We start from the raw sequence: 22,237 nt of genomic DNA, 5'->3' as shown, positions 1-22,237 counted from the left end.
GAAGCTTCCATGATTTTTAGCAAATGCATCCTAGGTAGTGTGGTTTTCCACTAGTCTACACTCACCCAGAGAAAACAGTTAAGACATCTCTGCATGTAGCAAAGAGGCAAATGAGTGGTTATTTCCAAAGGCATAAACACTTTGGAAAATTTCTATTTCCCTCTGATTCTTAAAAAAACATACTAATAACAAAATCAGATCAAATGACATGAAAATCAACTCAGAAATAATTCTTGGGGTCTCTTATAAAAAATCAAGTGTGGTTTTTTTTTGGTGAGTTTTTCTACAACTTGATGTTACAAAAAGTAAAAATAAGACACAGGGGAAAAAAACACATAATTAATTTCAACTCCCTCTCTCTCCCAAATTATGAGATTTACTAAACACTTTCACCAAGAACTTTATAGGGAAAATTATGAAGCAAGTCCTACAGGAATGAGAAGGAAGCATAATGCTGTTATTTGCTTAAGGAAGCTTCTTGAAGGGGATTTTTAGGCATCAATGTAGGTACAATACTAATGGGAAGCAGGGGGAGAAGGGAGAGATCACACAATAGACTAGAACTATTCCAGAAACAATGGAACAACATTCTGGATTTGTTGGAGGACTTATCAAAAATTCATTGTCCTGTGAAAATTATCCCTGGTAATGCTGCTCAGGACAGCAGGACCTTATCTCATCTGTTGTAGGAGTTGGGGGTGCTGTAATTCAAGTTGTCAGAGAAGATTTAACTGGCATGTATTTCTTTCTTCAAACTATCAAAGTCAAGAACAGAAAATTTTCAGTAATGTTCATTTATAGTCGCAATCTGTTTGGGAAGAATGCTGGAAACAAGTAGACTCTGCACTTTTGTTTTAAAATCCAATATTTAAGCAGGTTAGAGAGGACTACAAAATGTTGCAAGTTTGGCTGTTCACGTTTGACTTTCTATATTCTCCAGATCATTGCCTTCATCTAATTCCCAATGACCTATCTTTACTACTGCTTTAGCAGAGCAATTACTATACCAGACCTAAAGACTACTGGAAGCCTCATCCATCTAGTGGCCTCAAGAGGGCTGGGAGGCAGCTAAGGAGATGGTCATCAAACCTCTTATATTTATCATTTCCCCAAAACAGATAAATAGTAAAATCTACAAATTATGGAGTACCTACTATGTACCATGTATTTACAAACATCTCAAATGCTTGTATTTTCATGTATTAATGTATCATGTAATCATGTATTTCATGCTTCCATTTTAGGTATTAATATCCTGCCTACTTATAACTTAATAATGCAGAAACTAGACACCAAGAGATGTCAAGCAACTTGTTCAAGATCATACAGCTATTAAGTGGTATTTCAGAGTCAGGTCTCTCTTGTTCTGAAACTTGTATGTTTTGTAATACATCACACTACCCTCATATAGTTTCCCTTGTATATTATAAAAACAGTGTCCTATTTAAGTCAATAAAGTATTTTTATAGTTGAAGTTTCTAATTTGGTTATGCAAAGAAAAAACTCAAAGGAAGGTTGTATCAGCTACAAAAGAACATGCAAAAAATAAAAAAGAATCTGAAATATACTAAGAATCATTGTATCTTCTATACCAAAGGTTTTTCTTGGCATTAGTAGGGATTAGTTAGGATTTTATTAAACATACTGCATTTATTACCAGTAATTCTTTAAAAAATTTTTTTAATTAAAAAAATTTTAATGTTTATATATTTTTGAAAGAGAGAGAGTGTGAGTAGGGAGGGACAGAGAGAGAGAGGGAAGCACAGAATCCGAAACATGCTCTAGGCTCTGAGCTATCAGCACAGAGCCCGACACAGGGCTCCAACTCATGAACTGGGAGATCATGACCTGAGCCAAAGTCAGAAGCTTAACCGAGTGAGCGACACACATGCCCTTATTATCAGTAATTCTAAAATAGAATCTCCAAGAAATAAATATCACAGTCTTAGAAGAACATAATGATCCAAAGATGTTAAGTTGTAAAAGAGTAAATACATACATTTAATATTTACAATAGGTCTCTTGCCTATTCAACAAGTTGCTTCCTTTATAAAGCCTCTTACAAACATAAGAAAGACCAAAATTCTTTTTTTGAGACTGATACCTTCCAAACCTTCTCTGTTATAATGCAGTAAATACTACCTAAACCAGAGGTAGAGTCTAACACACACAATTGTCTAGAATTCAGTAAGTCTTGACAACAAGGGAGGCCCCTAAACTACTAAAGTCAGGATCAAAATAGGCAACTTAGCAGAGTCATTTAACTCCTAGGAAAGCAAAGTTTTATGGAAACCATTTCAAGGAGAAGGTTACGATGGAGTCAATCAAATGCTATTGAGAGATCACGTGTAATGAGAATAAATGAGCTCCAGGGGAGTAAGGCCCACGGAACACAGGTTAGAATGGTTTACAAAATCAGGAATGATGAAGCAGGGGAAATGGGCATAGTCAACTCTTTGTGAAATCAATCTTTGGAGGGAAGCAGAAACTAGAGTATTATCTCTAAGGAGATGCAGGGAAGCAAGGCAGAGCTTCTTGAAGATGGGAGGCAGTGAAGCATGCTTGCCTACCAGTAGGAACAGTCCAGGAGACAGACAGAAAGCAAAGACTCAGAAAGAGGACAGCTGAGGGAAGGAAGTCCCGAAGAAGGCGAAAAGCCACAGTCACTACTCCAAGCCGGGATCTGAACCCAGCAGGAGAGAGCTCTTTCTGCTTCCGGTGCCCTGCTCCACCAAGGCGCCTCCTCCTGAAATAAGTTCTGATCATTTATCTATCTTCCTAATTCAGACTAATCACGAGCTCGTTTAAAACAGAGCTCATTAAGGATACTTACATATTGTTCTACAGCCTAAATGGCATGCTAACTGCTACTGTGGCTGTTTTCTTCACCGCCGGCCATTCAGATTCCCCTGCACCTCCTGGTGGAAGTGTGGGCAATGGGTACCCCAGTCACGTCTGTCGGACTGAAGGCATCAGTGTCATTTCTCAGGCTCAGGATGAAAGTTGAATAGTACCCGTACCATATTTTACAAGTCATCCACCACCAGCAAATTTATGCTTGGCTTCACCTCTTCCAGCTGGAGAGAGCACAGCACTCCGTAAGCAGCTGCTACACAGGCAAGAACAGGACCTTTCTAGGACCATCTCATCTGTACCTTGTGATGAGATGATCGTCAACCGTGATGCTAAATAAAGGCTGTAATTGCACAGATTAATCCCACAGTTAAAGGGCCATTCTGTTCCTCTGGGTAGAAACACATGCTGTGTGCTACGGGGAGTAGTTCAAGATCCTGCACTCGTCTTAGATTTGTGTCTTAATGATAAAATCCATTATGGTTCATTCCAATGTAATTTATTATGATTAACACACTCAACAATAAAAAAGGTAAAACATTCAGACTATTTTGACTTTTACCCTTTTTCAGTGAATAGAAACGTTTTAAAATCATTTTTATGATGGGGAGAATAAAATGGGAGTTAATACAGCTTCTGAGGTTCATCCTTCTTACTCTATACGCAACCATTTCAGATGAGCAGAAAGGACCCCCCAAAGAATTACCACATCATAAAGAAGTTCAGGTAATTTAAAAGGCTTGCATACAAGTGATTTCTTCAATTTTTTAAAATGGGAGAATGGAGTAAAAATTATATGGATTATTCAGGAGAAAAGAAATGATGAGTTCTCTAATGTATTCCAAATGTTCATTTGTGAGTGAAAATTTACAACCCGAGAGAGTAAAGAATAGACACAAGGAAAATGTCATGTAAAGATCTGGTTCCTGGGCCAACAATAAAGTTCCCTGATTTTTTAGGGGATTTCCTCTCCTTTCAGGATAAGTACAGACACCCCAGTGTCAGGACTGAAGTTTAAAAAACTGTACTTCATGCTCCTAATATTTACAAGTTGGAGATTCCCTATCCATTCTCTCTTGCCTCTATCTCATCCTCCATGTGTTTAGGGAAGGATTGATTTTGGCTCAACACAGCAATCACACATATTCACAGAGGACTGAGAATAAACAAGAAATTACTGAGAAAACCAAGTAATTTCCTTTGCATGAAAAATAAATATAGTATAGCATAGCATAATGTTTTATTCATCCTGCCTAGATACCCAGCTGAAAAGTAAAAAACTCAATCATACATATGTTTGGTTCATATCTGCCCTATCCAATATGGTAGCTACTAGCCACATGTGGCTACTTAAATTTAAATTAATTAAACTGAAATGAATTTAAAAATTCAGTTGCTCAGCACAGCAACATTTCAAGTGCTCAAAAGCCATATTTGACTAGTTGTTACAGTACTGGACAGTGCAGATGTAGAACATTTGCATCACTGCAGAAAGTTCTATTAGACAGCCCTGGTTTACATGCCACCAAATAATTTTTCACTTTTTTGGTCCTATTGTTGTATAACAGGTAAATCTTACTTTTATATTTTTTCAGCATGTTTAGCCCTTTTGTAAGTTACAAAAGTAAAACATAGGTACTATACAAATACAGAATTACATATTGTGGTGGTGGGGGGGGGGGTACGAAGGATCAGTAGCCCTCTCCTCCCCATTGCCAACAGGCTGGGGATAAACCAGTGCTCAAGCTTGGTGAACATCTTTATAGGTAGTTTTCTCTATCTAGAATACCAGTTTTGGTGATGTGAAGTTAAGTGTTTATTAAAATATGCTCACTGATTTTGTCAGTCAGAACATGATCAAAAGCTTGGAGTTTAAGGGTCGTACTGGTAAAATTTAATTTTAGAGATGTCGTCTGTGATGTTCCATGTTTGGGATAAGCCTGCACCGGGGATCTATTCATCCCTGCGTTCCTTGGATGCGAGCAGAACACCCATCACTTTACTTAAGGTAAAATTTGAAACTGACTGGAACATTTCATAGAGGAAAAAAGAAATATAATTTTAGGCCTCTTCAAATTGCTTGAAGTGTGAAATCAAGTAATGAACACTAGAAAAGGTTCTGTCAGCTAGAATCTAAGCTTAGTGTAGTCAGCATTTTCCTGCTAAACCTTATTATGGCAAAGCATTTGATTTTTCATCTCTGTACTGTGTTCATCCCCGCAAATAAACTACTTTGACCTCCACCTGTTACTTAGTGAAATCTGCCCACCATCCTTCAATAACCCTATTCTTTGCCATCAAAGGCGTTTGAGTTGTTGAGAAACTGGGAAGACAGAGCTGTGTAAGGAGCTGAACTGATAGGACTTTATAACTATGCAGTAGTTCATAGTTCAAGCAGGACGCTACACAGCAAAAGGAAACTTTTTTTTTTCCTTTTTTTAAAGGCAATGCCTGTGGATGCTGGAAGGGGGCAACACATTTCATCATTTTAACATGGAATTTTTCACAGAAAGAGATTCTCTTTTGAGCTCTTATTTAATGCAGAAAACTCCTGGCCCTTTCTTTATAAGGAAAACCTCTCTTTCCAAGAGTTATGCCTTCATTTTAGACAGATGAGCCACAAGGTCATTTCAAAGCTTAAAAACACTGCAAGTTATGCTCATTATGCAAAACAAAATGAACCACGAATCTCAAATGCAGCTTTGTGGATGCAAAAGGACCACGCTCTGATTAAACACCATTAAAACAAAAAAATTAAAATTAAAAAGGGAAATAACTATACACAACTACATAAATCATTTTCCAAAATATCTGACAAAGTAGTCTCTTTTTTTTTTAACAATGACATCTCAGGAAAAAAAAATTTTTCTGTGTAAAGTTGCACTTCTCCTGATTAATGCTACACTCAACACAAGAGACAGCGTCTGTCTAATTACACTGAATACTTATCTGAGAGGGATTAGCAGGATGTTTCTGCTCACTGTCATTCTTTGTGACAACGTAATGATAGATCCGTTTACTTAGGAGTGCAATTATTAAAAACCGTGCTGTTTTCTTAACTGTCTTCATATCTTGGAAATATTTTATTAAAAATTACTTAGCTGACACTAAGGGTAAATACTTGGCACAGTTTTTCATATCAATTAAGTCAAGGAGTTCGTTCCATTCAGTCACAGCCTTTGTAGAGAACCTTATTTAAGTTTGGTGATCACCATAATGCTTTTATATGGAAGTTAATGATTCACGCTCTTTTCTCCTTGTCTTATTTGTCCAAATCCTAAAGTTTGGTTTTCACTGAAACTAAAAACTGCTCGTGGCCGACATTCTCTCTGGAGTCATGATTTAGCGCTTCTCCTTCATATTCACGCCTTTTTTTTTTTTTTTTTTTTGGATCCCAACACAAGGATCCAATTTTATACAGACAACTCTCCACAGGCCAATCAGAAAGGGCTTCTAGCAACATACCATCTTTTGCAGCTTTTTCTACTCGTGTAATTAACTTTACCCAGCATCTATTAGGAACAGGTCTTTACACAAGATAAAAACTGAAAAGCAAACCATGTTGGGCTCTACAAGTGGGCTGGCTATCGTCAAACCAAAGGACTATTTCCATATGTGTCTAAAGAGACAAAATGAGGGTCCTTTCTTTTTTTCCCTTCCACTTTCCAATCTCAAATGACAGTTGTCAGCAACTGTGTCCCTGCACGTAAAAAACAACAACCAAATCTGTGTACCGAATGTAAGTTGCTGAACTGCTCCCACAAGGCAGAGTTTGTTTCTATGGCTTTGTCAATTTAAGACAACTGTCAACTAGTCCAAGTGGCAGATAATGACATTTCAAACAAACTATATCTCTGGAAAAGTCTCCAAATGTGTGGCCAGGACATAAATTTATGTAACCCAATATAATGATTATGTATTATAAAGATTTTTTTTTTTAACCTAAAGGCATGTTAAGGCTTCAATGTTGATGGACAAACTCATAAAAATATCAAGCACATCAAAAGGAGAAAAATTACCAGTTAAGTCTTTTGAGGATAAGATTTCTTTTCTGAAAAGAAAAAAAAAAATCACCCACTGAAAAAGAGAACGCTTAAAATTAGAAGCAGGTGTCACCACTATGAAGTGATAAATATCAAAGAATAACTGGCCCTGAAAAGCACTCTTATGCAACCCATACTACTTTTAATCCTTACATATGTATTTTGACATAAGAACACGAAGAGCTGCGTATATCAGTCCCTAAAGAGTGTTAAAACACAGGAGACGTTGCACAGCCATTTTGATAAACCCTCTCTTCAGTTGGGTTCATGAAATGGCTGAAAGGCAGATGGCAAATCCCGACTGGCATTGAGTCGTAAGTAATCTTGGTATACTAGAATTCATTAATCTTGGAAGCTGATCACAGCGAAGTGATTTCTGGGTTGGGATACCCAACAAGGCGGAGTAATCTGGTATTACAGAGGACACTTCAGATTAGAAATGGATATTGGGTTGTCATTCCTTGACTTCCTAATGGTCTGAGTGCATTTCCAGCGATGCAAATGAAAATTTTAAGTACATCTCATTACATACAATCGCTAAAGACAGCAATGTTTCTTCAAAATGAAGGGCAATGAGATGTTCGGAACACATTAAAACCCGGAAGAGCTGCAGTAGTATGTGAATGACTACCACACATTCACAGCTGTCTGTAAAGCCCGCTCTCCACAGTGGGCTGAAGGAACCGGATCACAACACAGAGTTCTCACTCTAAACAGACCAGAGAACCAAGAACCAGAGTAACCCAGTATTTTAAATCCAGAAGTTTCAGAGGGGTTTTCAATTGTTAATAAAGGGAGGTCAGTAATACTTTTCTCTGAAGACACAAGCCAATTAACTGTATTTCAAAAGATTTAGTGTTTCTATGGCAGTTTAATTGTTCATCAAGGTTAAATGATGCTATGAAATAAAGTGACTTTTTGATTCCTGAAGTCTCCTATTTGAGAGACACACTTTGTGATTCAGCGCTGGAGAGAACCCTCTCCATTTTAGGACTTGTTGTGTTGTTCAGGAATCCATCAGGGGACAGCCCCTGATTTACTATGTCAATGTGAGCATTTCTCGTAATCTTGTGGGATGTAATTCACCCATCATCTCTCATCTTGAAATGGGTGTCATATCTTTGATTAATTGATGAGTTTATGATGTATTTGAAATCCTTGTTTGGATCGAGTTGGATAAATAGGCATTACTGTAGTCCTCTGCTGAGTAGGAAAGCAATTGGGATGTGGACAACCTCATCAGAAACTGCCATGTAGCACAGGCAGAAAAGCTATGGAATCTTGAGATCTGTGTGGGCAGGAGGGTTTCCTTCTTTCCTCTCTCCCCTAATCCCCACATAAAGCCCCTATTCTGGAGTATGGTGATACTATTCTGGAGTATCAGTGTCTTTAATAAAGTAAAGACACTGATGCCAAAAAAAAGATAACTTTATTCCTAGATAGACCAATGGTGTTGTATTTGATTATTTAACATTTAAATAAAATACTCAGTATGTGGGAAAAGTATAAAAAACATATGAGAAATGGAAGTAAGTCTGAAAACAGACTTATTACTGACCTGTATCATTTTTTACAAATTAAAAATATATATGTCTTAGAACAATATCTGGCCCATAGTAAGCACTCAATAAACAGTGGCTATTACTTATAAAACACATATTTAAAATTCCAGCAGCATTCCAATGACAAAATACAGGTTAATTTACCTTTCACTGTTAATCAAATTGTGGTACTATTTGAGTCTATGAAATATCTACATTATGTTCAAAGAACGGACGAAGTAAGAACACTAAAGAATTTTTTTCTCTCTATATCAGAGGTTAAAACCACCTTCTGTTTGAGTTCTACAAATATCTAATCATGTTTATTAGATAAATAAAATGTATTAGATACAGGAAAACCAGCACAGTGAACTCTTAGGTAAGTCTGATCTGCTATCTATCTAGTTACCTATAAATACCTATCTCTTTTGTTTCTTCTCTTCCAACTATACTTTCTGATTATTCTTCCCTTTGGTGAATTGAATGTTAATTCAGAATAATTGTGTTTCCTCTAAGTAAACATTTGCTTAGATTCTGCCCAATTTCATTACCCATAAATCAGAACACTCTTTTTTCAGGAAGGGGAGATTTGAGTCCATGGGTGCAGAAAGATCTGTGTATTTCCTCAGAGGTTTCTAGCACACTGGTTTTCTGCACGCTTTTTAGAGATAAAGAAAGATAAGACTTCTATTATGAAGGGACTAGCATTTACTGATGCTCCTTTAATAATGGAATGGTTCACAGAGTGGAGGACTGTGGCCCAAGCCAATGAATGAACTCCTACCCTGCATGAATCAGCCTACTCTTGCCTTGTATTGTAGCCACTGGATACTTGTTTAAGCAGTTACCCCTCCTTCCTTCGCTGGCTGTAAGCAGTTTGAGGGCAAGGTCTATCTTGGGTTGTTTGTTTATTTTTCCCTGTATCACCTTGCATAGTGCTTTGCATAAAAAAGACACAGATATGTGCAATATGTTTTCAACTTAATTTCACATACAGGCATGCCTCAGAGAGGGGGTACAGCTCAGTGGTAGAGCATGTGACTACAGGCGTACTTTGGAGATAATGCAGGTTCAGTTCCAGACTACCACAATAAAGCAAAGATTGCAATAAAGCAAATCAAATGAATTTTTTGGTTTCCAGTGCATACAAGAGTTATATTTACACTATACGATAGTCTACTAAGTGGGTAGTGGCATTATGTCTAAAAAAACAATGTACATAACTTAACTTAAAAATATTTTATTACTGGGGCACCGGAGTGGCTAAGTCAGCGATTGACTCTCAGTTTCGGCTCAGGTCATGATCTCATGGTTCGTGGGTTTCAGTCCTGTGTCATGCTCCATGCTGACAGCCCAGAGCCTGCTTGGGATTCTATCTCTCCCTCTCTCTCTGCCTGTTCCCTGTTCATGCTCTCCCTCTCTCAAAATAAGTAATTAACTTTAAAATAAAAATACCTTATTTCTATGCTAACCATCATCGGAGCTTCCTACAACATAACCACTGATCACAGATCACCATATCAAATATAATAGTGATGAAAAAGCTTGCAATATTGCAAGAATTACCAAAATATGACACAGAGACATGAAGTGAGCAAATGCTACTGGAGACTTGCTTGACACAGAATTGCAACAAACCTTCACTTTGTTAAAAACACAATATCTGAGAAGTACAATAAAGGGGAGCACAAAGAACTGAGGAGTGCTTGTATCTTAAACTCATACAGCACTTCAGAGTTTTCAAAGTATTTACCGGAACAAAAAGATATATAGGATTTGCATTAAGCTTTATGGTTTATTACGTCTACGTATGTTAAAAATACGTCTGGTGCCATGCACAGAACCTTGCACACAGCTGGTGCTTCATAAATGGCAGTCCCTACTTCTATTATCATCTCAGCTGATCATTTCAAACTTACAAATCATGCAGGCTAAGCTGTTCCCCTGCCCCCAGTTGTTTACATAGGAGGAAATGAAAATTCAGAGAAGTACTCGGCTAAAATTCCCAGGCGGGTTGGGTTCATGGCAGAATACAAGAATTGTAGAGTTTTGATTCTTAATTTGTACTCTTTCCTCTTTGCAACGCATTCTATTTCACTCTTATTTTCTCCCTCCTCAGCGAGCCTGTGAAGATTGTTGTGGCTGGAATAAAATTTGCTTTACGGTTCCTCCTTACTACATGCTAAATAAGGCCACATGATGAGCCAGCACTTTGCTAACAGAGGCCACTGGGGCTGTGCTGAAGATGGAGACAGGAACAGGGCAGGGCAGAAGATTTCACACACACACACACACACACACACACACACACACACACCCAAGGTATAAGCTACATCTCTTTCTTCCTTCTTTCTGGAATGTTTACACAGCCTCAATTTCAAACATGAAATTAAAAATTTGGAGATCCGGATAATTTATTTACTCAGACAAGCCCAGCTGAAATGCAGCATCTGTTTTCCTGGGCGCCTCTGTATTCACAAAACTGTGCATCTGGGTTCTCGGATACAAGTGAAGCTTCTTCACTCCTTCGTACAACAAACCTACGCGGCACTCTGCCTCCAGAGCACTTCACCCTGCGCAAAGAGCGAGATCAGACATGCGTGGCCTCCATCTTATCGTTTATTTATTCAACGGATATTGATTGAATGGGTACCCTGTGCCACGTACTATACGGGCTTCAGGAAAACAACAGTAATTTTTTTTTTTTTTACTGTGCTTCCTCGTATATGATACATTTATGTATATGTGGGAAGAGTATTTCTTTTCTTTTTATAGGTAACCTTTTGGACTCCCGATTACAATAGGTTACTTTGGGCCCTTTATTTGGCCTTAAAAAATAAAAACAGCCTTGATTAAAAAAAAAAAAAAGTAAGGACATTTTGGAAGGGTGGTTAGAGTGCTACTGTGTAATATAGCTTTCCTGTCATAACCCCTTGTTTGGATGAAATTTCTCTGATAAAGGAGGGTCACTAAAGAACAGCCCCCTTGCTACTCTACCAGTGTTCCCTGGTGTACCCATCTCTAATGAGCAGGTGCCAATGCTCAAGGGATAATGGAAGAGAATGTTGCTGCAGAATGATGCTTCCCCACTGCTCCATAAATGCAGAAGAAAAGCCAAGACATTGATCCTATGGCAGTGTTCTGTAACAGTGACTATTCTTATTACGGCAGGAGACTGTGGGAGATTTAATCACTGTCCCTAATAATATGCTAGTGCAGCGGAGTGTCTGTGATCAATGTACTACTGTTACCAGCCTGCTGCCTTTTTATTGGCACTGATAATAGGCCTCCTCCTTATGTGTCTCAGCTACAAGTTTAAGTTGGTAAACTTCCCCCACTCTTACAATTGATGGATGACGGCTGGCAGTCAAATTAGGACCAGCAGAGTTGGGAATCCAAGTGAACCTAACGTGTGGTATTTAAAGTTACAACGAACGAACAGAAGTCTGAAAAATGCAACTGTGCTTGCAGTAGCGGTGACACTGAACTCTGGTTCTAAAGGTCCCAGGCTAGAGGTTGACCAGATGTTTACGAAGCCATTCTTCTACAAATGCCTTTAAAAAATGTATTTCTTTACTTAATAATTATGGTAAGAACAGACCACATATTACTGGAGTGCTTGATTTTGACCTTCAAAAATGAAGACTACTTAGTCTTTAGGAAGAAGTTTATCTCTGAAAGAAGTTTATCACTGAAAGATTTTATGAAAATAACTACAATTAAACTTACTATTTATCAAATTTGACTTACAAATGTTTCACTGAACTGTGTAGAACGTCCAACAACGTGGCTAATGCAATTGTGTCTGTTAGCAAGGTTTTGCAATCCCAATATAATTGAAGGCCATGCTATTTCTGAACATTTTCTACAGGAGAAAATTGAAGGAGCCTCTTACTCCCGTTTTCAGGCACAGTACTAGATTTCACTGAAAAGTCCCATAATTTCATGTTTTTTCGCAACAGAAATTGATCTTAGCTTCTGCTGAAACTACACTGAAATGCATATGCTTGATGCAGGTGTGGTCCTAAGCACCGTAAGTGGTGGCCCTCAGGAATCTGTGAAGTGCACTGGACCCTTCAATGAGTCACTTTGGGTGACACAGAACCTGAGAAGGTTCATAGGACAACCACAAAGCTGCCTTGCAACTTAGGAAGAAAGAGGCAGAAAGAGCACTTACATTTATATATACTAATAGATGAAAGGCTGCGAAATACCAAGTCCCACGTTCAAGTATCTGAATGTTTCTCATCTGGGTTCCAAGTGAAACCTCGTTCCATGGCCGCCGTTTGAGGAAAGTGTCCTTAATTCTCCAGTGAGATTGAACAACTGCCTTCTTTTACTTCTACAGGATTTAACCCTGCCTGTTTTCAACTACCATCAGCTGAGTACAATCTCAATGATACTTCGCATGATTAGAGAACATTAACTTTAAAAAAGGACTTTGGCACTTGGAATGTTCAAGTTCAAATTCATTACCTCATTGACCGTGGTAACTCTGTGACAGAGACGGGGCAGAAACAACAGCTCTCATCTCACAGACAGTGACTGACAAGTGAGGACATTTGATGTGCCCATAAAAATAGGGACTTGATGGAGTTGTCTTTGTATGTACTCCATAACTGCACCCGGTCGGCACTTAGTATTCAATGATTTGGTTTGACTTGAATTATACCAATCAGCCATTCTTCGTGCACTTAAAGTGGAAGAAGATGAGAGAGATGGAGAACGTTCTTTCATGCAGTGAGGTATCTAAACACTGCATGAATCATTGCGTGAGTGTACTACCTTCTCTGATATGTTTTAAAAGAGGTTAGATTTTTATCTATCTAGAAAAATGTTAAAGGCATTCCTATTTAAAATAGGGAGGAAGGTTGGGGAGTACAACATGGAAAGTTCAGGGTGCCTCTAGACAAAGACTGAGTGGTGAAAATAGTCACCACTGTTCACCGCGAACAGTCAAGGGAGGGGTCTGTGTGAGTGCTTTTCAATCCCTAACACATATAAACATCACCCAGATAAACATCATCAGCTGTTAAAATTCAGTTGCTCTGGGTAGGGCCTAAAATTCTTTATTTAAAGAAATTTTTTTTAATGTTTATTTATTTTTGAGAGAGATGGAGACAGAATGTAGGTGGGTTAGGGGCAGAGAGAGAGGGAAAGCAGAAGCAGGCTCCAGGCTCTGAGCTGTCAGCACAGAGCCCGACGCGGGGCTCAAACTCACGAGCTGTGAGATCGTGACCTGAGCCGAAGTCAGACGCTCAATCGACTGAGCCACCCAGGCGCCCCATAAAATTCTTTATTTTTAATAAGTTCTCAGGTGATGTTGCCATGTTGCCAGTCCTCTGACCACACTTTGAGTAGCTAGGTTATACCTCATACGATATAATGTCTCATATGGGCGTTCCTCATACTTGTGTAAGAGAAACTTTGATATGGAAATCTGAACAATATCAGACATAAATCAGGGTGGTTACATAAAATATTCTATAAAAATTCACTATTGTGGTTCTTGTTATAAAGCTTGTAACACTGAATTATCTTAAAAAGAATTATCTTAAAAAAATAAAGTACTATCTTAAAAAAATAAAGGTTTGATTCACTTAAAGGAATATCCTTGAAGGCAAGGGTATCTGTAATAAAGTCTGGTACACTATTACCTGTCCACAGGGCCCATGCTGGAGGCTCAGTGACTGTTCTGCTTATTTGTTAGTATCTGGATGTGACTAAATAACGGTCTACAGATTGAGAATATAGTAAATATCAATTCTAGGAGGATTACTGGTGGCAAATTCTGTTTTCAGGTTTATTGACAACACCCCAATGGAGCTTTATAGGCTCCGTTCATTCAATCAATCAATATTTACTGAGTACCTATTATGTGTCAGATGCTATATGGATGCTGGGAATATAGCAGTGGGAAATATTCACTGAGTCCCACTGCTCATGGAGTGTACATTCTAGAGACAGAACACAGCAGCAATGGACAGTGGTATGGAGGGGAAAAAAAGTAGGGTTACAAATTATAAAATGATGGAAGAGAAACAGCAACTATTTAGATCACTGGGGGCCCCTCCAGTGGTCTTTATTTGAAGAAAGATCAGGATGCTGAATATGATTGGATTTTATGGGAAAAAATGATATTTTACTCTGTTAACAGTTAATACTATTTGCTCATCTATTGTGTCCTTTGAGTATTTCATAACCCACATTCCTTCTCTGGTTTCAGTTGTATGACAAGGGTTTGGGGTAAGGGAAGTGGGACTTTTTAGGTCTTTCTGATGAATTTTTTGTTTTTTATTATTATGGTTTTAATTTCAATACAAGCCCAGGACATGAGACCTTAAATTATAAGCATAAACATTATGGTAAAAGGGGTTACTGAGCACAGAAGACAAAACTTAAACTCTGAACTTAGATTTAGGTTGAAATTTGGATCCTGTATCCACAGGTTTGCTATCTGTATGGCCCTAGGCAAGTCACTTATTCATTCATTCATTCATTCATTCATTCATTATTTATTTAGAGACAGAGAGAGAGAGTGCAAGTGCACGTGCACGAGCTGGGGAGGGGCAGAAAGAGAAGAAGAGAGAGAATCCCAAGCAGGCTCTATGCTGTCAGTGAGGAGCTCAATGCGGGACTCGATTTCAGGAACTGTGAGAGCATGACCTTAGCCGAAATCAAGAGACGGATGCTGAACCGACTGAGCCCCCCAGGTGCCCCACTTATCCTTTTATAATTCCGTTTTCATCTATACAGAGGCAAGATCATTCTATCTTGCATAATTTAGAGTAATTAAATAAAAAACCTGATAAACACTAGGTACTCATACAATCGCTAACTATAATTTTTACCATATATCCAAAAGCACTGTGCACAGTGTCTGATTCAATGTAGGCGCCTGCCTGTTGGTTTCCTTCCTATTTATGTGCATTATCAGTTTCTCTGCAATTTTTCATTTGTACAGATAAACAAGAGTTGATGGTATGTGAGTTTTTGCTTGATAGAATTTCATAGGACTCATTTCATCAGTGCATGATTAGCTTCAAAGCTTCGAATCTAACCCAGTTTTTGAGATAACTGGGAAATGAAACTAAGTGGAGGGAACAAATGTAGCATTGTAAGAGAAGCAAAAGTCAGCTTGAGGTTGTCTGATGTTCTTAAACTAACATCATCTTTCATCTCCTATGCCCTTCTTCCCAGATAATAAGAGCTGTGCGCTAAAAGTGCTGAGATAAACTAATGGGGAACAGGATACTACAAAAGACATTTGAAAGAGCCCATGTAATTTACTGCATGTCTGGTTTGTTTTACTTTCCAAAGCCTTCCTGTTGCTCAAGGAAATTTGTCTCCTCTGGCAACCTTCGGCCCTCTTTTGGCCGGGAGTTCTAAAAAAGCATTTGAGGGCAGGTAAACAGATGCAAAGCTCTCTGAGTGAGGAGTAAGGACAGGCCTTGCTTCCTGTGTCACCTCTGAGGCAAAAAGAAAGTATCTTTTAGTATTTGTTTTAGAGAATTATCTCCAATGTAGGTAACCAAGATTCTGCTGGTGCATTCAGATATACATAACTCCCAACATGTTCTGAAGGTAATTTACATGAGTGAACCACTAAAAGCCTCCTACTCAATGAACTGTACCCCTGGGGAAAAGCTATGCAGGCCCGGATCAGTGTGGGAACAACATAAGGGTGTTCTCTGTGCCAAAAAGGGGATTGGGCTAGATGGAAAATCCCCAAAAAGGACCATCTGGCAGCATAAATTATCCATTTAAAATGGCTGGTGTGAGTTAATGACACCAAAGTCACCACGAACATGTACAACATCCTTTGGTTGAGTTTTAATGTCCCCTCAGGCCCTGTTTCAATTATGACTTTCTATGCTGAATATGGCCACATATAAACGTATCCACTGTCCTCCCCCCCCCCGCCCCTCTCCCAACACATATACCATGAAACTGCATTTTTCTGTAATGAAACAGGGATAGAGAATGGAGCACCAATCCAAGAATATAGTATAATTGTGGGGGATTTCTCTATTATGCTACATATATAGTATCATTACCCCAAAATAATCTGGCCATTAAACTTCCATTATTTAATAACTGTGAAGGATACAGGCATTCAAATGTTAAAATTTATGATCATTTAAATCATAAGGTGCAAACAGGAATAGAATGACTCTGAAAGGGGCGCCTGGGTGGCGCAGTCGGTTAAGCGTCCGACTTCAGCCAGGTCACGATCTCGCGGTCCGGGAGTTCGAGCCCCGCGTCGGGCTCTGGGCTGATGGCTCAGAGCCTGGATCCTGTTTCGGATTCTGTGTCTCCCTCTCTCTCTGCCCCTCCCCCATTCGCGCTCTGTCTCTCTCTGTCCCAAAAATAAATAAACGTTGAAAAAAAAAAAGAATTTAAAAAAAAAAAAAAGAATTACTCTGAAAAAAAGAGTCACCAGGTCAAAGTACCCTATATTTAACCTACCCTCTCTGCCCCCAATAGGCTCCCCAAAAATCTACTTAAGGACCCAGAGAACAGTCTCATGGTGGGGGAGCTTCATGTATATCAACACAGCAAAGCAGCTTCAATATGTATAAAACTGCATTAGTACAACACTCAAACACAATGTACCAAACCTATCTATTTTGATTCTGATTTTCACTGAAGCAGGTGGACTGGATAGGACTCTAATTAGCCTTTCAAAAAGGGTTCAAAGAAGTTGTACATCTTTTAATTTTTTAATAGCACATAAACTTTTCATTGGCACTATCCTGAGGTCTTGCTGATGATGCCATTAGTGGCAATGAGCAGTCAGCAGTCAGCATTTTCATTTAGGCCTGGGTTTTTTTTTTCTTTTTTCTTTTTTTTTTTTTTTTTTTTTGAGAGAGAGAGCATGTGTGAGCCAGGGAGAGGGGCAGAGGGAGGAAGAATCTTAAACAGGCTCCATGCTTGGGGCAGAGCCTAACGTGGGGCTCAATCCCACATCCCCAGGATCATGACCTAAGCCAAAATCAAGAGTCAGATGCTCAACAGACTGAGATACCCAGGTGCCCAGCCTGGGCTTATTTCTTAGCCACTTTCAGTGAACTGGCATGGGCTAAGTGTGGCACGAAGCTGCACCTTGACAGACGGTCCACCACACCCTGAGTGCTGTGTTGGTAATAATTAGAAACAATGAGAAAAAGGAGACTAATGTCTCCATCTCCCTACTTGCCATATCACCATGTAATGATCTCCTTAAGCAGGTTGCCGACCCCCAACCATGAATTCCTTGAAAGCAAAAGCCACAGCCTTCCCATTCACCCCGGAGTTCCCAGAACCAGGCGGTGTCTCATCCACAGAAAGCTCCCTATGAGGATGGCTGAGTAAGTGAGTGAGCCTGCTAGGTAGAAGCAAGACCAAGTGAAATTTCTGCCTTTTAATAAGGGGAGTGAGATAAAGGACTCGTCCAATGGGGCCCGAGGTCTTGTTCGGTCTTGTTCTGTTTTCGATTATCATACAGTAAAACTGCAGGGGTGGGAGATGGAAGGTGTACGTTTCTGTGAACATAAACACACGTATAGATGGATTCCTGAACCCACCACCACAATCAGGATACAGGGCAGTTCCATCAACCCCCAAATCTCCCTCATGCTATTGCCTCTGAGGACTGCTTTTTAACATGTCAGGGAGGAGAGACAGAAGTTAAGATCTGAAGACCAAAGGGTGGGCTCAGAAATCTCCTTGGTGCCTGTCTGCTCTTGCAAGGAATCACTCTGAGGCATAGGTGGGGGAGAACAATCAGAAAGCATTTTGTTTTAAACTTATTCTGTGCTATGTATAATTCTTAGATGGGTCATACATGTTACCTTATTTAATTCTCAAGAGCACTGAAACCGCTATTATTACTGACAAAATAAAGAAATGGGAACATTTATGCTCAGAGAGGTTAGGTCATTTGCCCATAATCCCACAGCCAGCAGAAGCTAGAGCCAGGATTACATTCTGTCTATCTATTCCAAAGCCCACACTCTAACCTCTTGATCCATTTGACTTTGCAGATTGAGGAAGGCACTGGAGAAGATTCTCCCTTGTTCATGTGGAGGTTAGACATTTATTAAGGTTTCAAAAGGTTCCTGCTATCCAAACTATTCCTCTCAAGACTCCAGAGCCAAGACTAGACTATTTTTTAGGAAAAAAATATTTAAACATCTCCTCCTTTTACACAAATCTAAGTATAAACTGTGGCACAGGGAGCCCAGTCTCCTAGTCCAGTTGAAAAAGTTGACAGGTTTCTATTTAAGATTGTTCCAAGACAATCCAAAAAGCCAATCCCCAAAGGCTCTTGGCATAAAGACAAAAGCAAAGGCAAATGCATATGGGATTGTAGTGCAGGTAAAAATATGGAAGCGTCAAAAACCACACACCGTTCTTCCAGCCTTTCATTTCAGTTGAACTGCTGCTTTGCAAGGCCGCCCTTTCAAGAAAGTAGCAGCCAGAGACAAACAAGTGTTCGCATTCAGCACGACGACTGCTTCGAGCCTGCTTCCTTCCCTGTACGCGGCATGGCCGCCGCCATGTGCATTGTAGGCCTGAGCGCGCCCGCCCCGCTTACCTGGCTCCACTTCATGCCATCCGCTCGACTGACTGCCGCTTCCCGGGGAGCGCCCTTGGCCTGTGTAAAATGGCTCTTCACCAGGACTGTCCATTTCATCCTCCACGGACTTGAGGCGCTTTGTGGAGCTGAAATAATAAACGGGTACATGTTTAAAAGCCTTCCAAACCACCTCTCTTGGACACTGCATCTCTGGCTGAAAGAAAGCCAAAGGAGGAAGCAATTGGGCAACTCGGTGGAGTTCTAGGACTCTCTCTAGGCTCAGGTTCAGGTTAGTGAGTCACTGGAGGTGGAACAAAGCCGTGGGTCTGTGTTGTTCCAAGTGTCTGGGTTTGATTTTTATTGTCCCTCAAGATGCTGCCACTGCCACATCCTGTTCCTTTCTCCTTTGAGGAACTGGTGGCTGGCTCCTGCTCTTGTCTCCACCGGGAAGTGTCCATAGGAAGACCACATTTCGTGTCTCCTCAGGCAGCAGCTGGCCCCTAGCCATCAGCAATGTCCCTAGACCTCTGGCACCCCAGAAAGGGTAAAAATCAGGGTTGACAGCTCTTTGAGAAAAGCTTGGATTGCTTTTGGTTTTTTTTTTTTTTCCCTGTGTTTTCTCATCTTCCACTTGGATCTGTTCATTCAAAAAATATTTGCTGTGCAGCTACAATAGTCCAGATTCTGATGTAGATGCTAGAGATAATACAGTGAACAAGACAGATAAAAAAAATAGGGGCAAGGAGTGCATTTCCCTCTGAGAATCGGGGACATGCAAAAAAGAGCAGCCCTATCCTTTTTATGCCCTTCCTCTTTTTGTGCCTCTACAGAGGTTCCCAAAATGAAGTTCTGGATTTGTTATTTTTGTAAAGGCATGGTTGGGAAATTTCCAGAATGTATCTCATTTCTTTCAGTTGAAGGACTGAATTTTTCTCCCAACTTGAGGCTTCAGGAGTAAAAAGACAGTGAAATGCCATGTTGCTACTGTGTTCTAATTGTCTTAATTGATTATGTCACTAACATACTAGCAGAATGAATAGATTTCATACCTAGTGGGAGTGCCCACTGGGAAACCTCTTCCTCATGTGTCAGGGTACAGAATTTTTAATATGTTTTCATTTATCAAACACATGCTGTGTCCCTTCTATGTACTGGGGGCTGTGCTAAATGCTGGGATATAGAGATGCATCAGACATGGCCCCTGTCTCATAGACGTAAATAAAATTGTGCAAAAGAGAAATACAGGTACTATCGTGCAAGCGCATGTATGACACAGTGGGTTCATTGATGAAAGAAGCAAACAATGATATGCCTGGAAGGCTGGGAAAAGCTTCCTGAAGGAGACAGTTCCTGAGCTGTAAGACTGAGTGTCAAGGAGACAAGGTTTAAGGAAGGAAAAGGCACAGAGAGGTTGCTTTTCAGCTCATGCACCACTCAGGCAGCCATTATTATTTCAAAATATTGAAATACTTCTATATCAATTGTCCAAGTGCCACTGTCTCAAGCCCTGTAAGTCTCCCCACCCTTGCCACCCCGGTATTTGCCCCAGGACACCCTCATGATCCAAAAACTAAAGGGCTAACGTCTCTGGTGCATCTGGGGCATTCCAGGACTTAGCGTGAGCACTGTGGCAGAGCGACCTCTGTTCTAATTGGTATGCTCACGTCACACAGGTTATCGGACATTCTGAACGTCACCCCCAGGAGGGAGGTGTGTATCAGGCAGAAGCCACATCATGAGGAAGGCGTGACACACACAGAGAACTGCCAGGTGTTTGGCCTGGCTGAAGTCGGGGGATGGCCATCGTGAAAGAAGTGGGGTGGGGTTACAGAAGAAATTACGTATCTGGATTTTGTCCTACAAGCAATGGAGACTCCCTGAAAGAGTCTCAACAGGGAGTGACATTAGAGTCGATTTCAGAAAGGTCACTCTGGTCATTTTGCAGATGATGGCTTTGGAAAAGCAAAGGAAAAAGGAGACGGAACCTATAGGCAGGGAGGCGTTTAAGAGGCTATTGCAGCAATCTGAGTAAAAAAATGTGGAGGACCCAATTTAAGGCAAGAAATTCTAACGATTAAAGTTGGTATTCCAGTATTCTTTGCCTTTAAGTTCTGTTCTCATTAAAGCCAAATCACAGGAAGGCAACACATCTGTAGCATGCTAGCTTAGTACCCAAAGGAAAAACCTTTCGTAACTCATTTTATGTCCTTTGCTGGGCTTTCCTTGAAGTTCAATGAAAAATAGCCACTGGAACAACTTTTCTATATTTTATGTGAAACTACATCTAAGAGAAAAAAATTTTAAAAATATTTTTAATGTTTATTTTTTGAGAGGGAGAGAGAGACAGAGAGAGAGAGAGAGAGAGACAGAGAGAGAAAATATGAGTGGGGGAGGGGCAGAAAGAGAGGGAGGCACAGAATCTGAAGCAGGCTCTAGGCTCTGAGCTGTCAGCACAGAGCCTGATGCAGGGCTTGAACTCATAAACCAGGAGATCATGACCTGAGCTGAAGTCAGATGCTTAACCAACTGAGCCGCTCAGGTGCCCCTAGACATTTTTGATAGAAGGAAGGGCACATAAAAAAAAAATTATTCCAAATACATAAGCCAGAAAAAAAATATGGACACTTTGAATTAATTTCTATTGTTTCCTTTTATCAGAAATGCACATTATATAACATAGTGCTTTCCCTTCTTGCCTTGGCAACCAGGAATCTCAGGATTAAACTCTTGGTTGAGGTTTCTGATCTAACAATCTCTCCAATCTTTTCATATGGTCTCTGGCCTCTCTTTCTATATTTAACAGTACTTGTTGTATTTAAAACTTGAAAGCCACTTGAAATCATTCTGGAAGCCGGTAGAATAGAAGCTAAAAAACAAAATACATATTTCCCTGATGTTTCCTGGTTAATAAAAGGCAAGACCTTTATGTTCTGATGTGACTGTGAGATCTGTAGGGAAAGGGCCTTCTTTCTTTTCTTCTTTTTTTAAATCTCTACTGCCTGTGTTTGGCTAATAGCAGATGTTCAAAAAACTGCTGAATTGGGCCGTTGACTTAGAAACAGCCACATGAGTACTTGTGACAAGCATTTGCCAAGTGTCATGATTCAATGAGATCTAACGCAAAAGGCCAACTCCACTCACTGCCCATCATTCTTCCGTTATTAATATTTTTCTGAGTTTCTAAAGCTTTTGATTTCCTTGATGTCCTTTAATAAAAAGCAAATTCCCTGTGCAGGTAT

General features: G+C 39.8%; 1 protein-coding gene across 9 annotated transcripts in view; it reads right to left on the bottom strand.

Annotated features, from left to right (window-relative positions):
- NFIA (nuclear factor I A) overlaps window positions 1-22,237 on the bottom strand; it is a 376,336-nt gene that overhangs the window by 85,787 nt on the left and 268,312 nt on the right. For all 9 annotated transcript variants that reach the window (XM_019837122.3, XM_045035930.1, XM_045035932.1 and 6 more), the window contains exon 6: window positions 19,017-19,144. In XM_019837122.3, coding sequence (XP_019692681.1) covers window positions 19,017-19,144 — 128 coding nt within the window. The remainder of the gene's footprint in view (window positions 1-19,016; window positions 19,145-22,237) is intronic.

This window comes from Felis catus, chromosome C1 (genome assembly GCF_018350175.1).
Source record: "Felis catus isolate Fca126 chromosome C1, F.catus_Fca126_mat1.0, whole genome shotgun sequence".
NCBI classification, from domain to species: domain Eukaryota; kingdom Metazoa; phylum Chordata; class Mammalia; order Carnivora; family Felidae; genus Felis; species Felis catus.
Note: the sequence above shows the minus strand (reverse complement) of the source record. Positions and strands in the feature narration are given on the sequence as shown.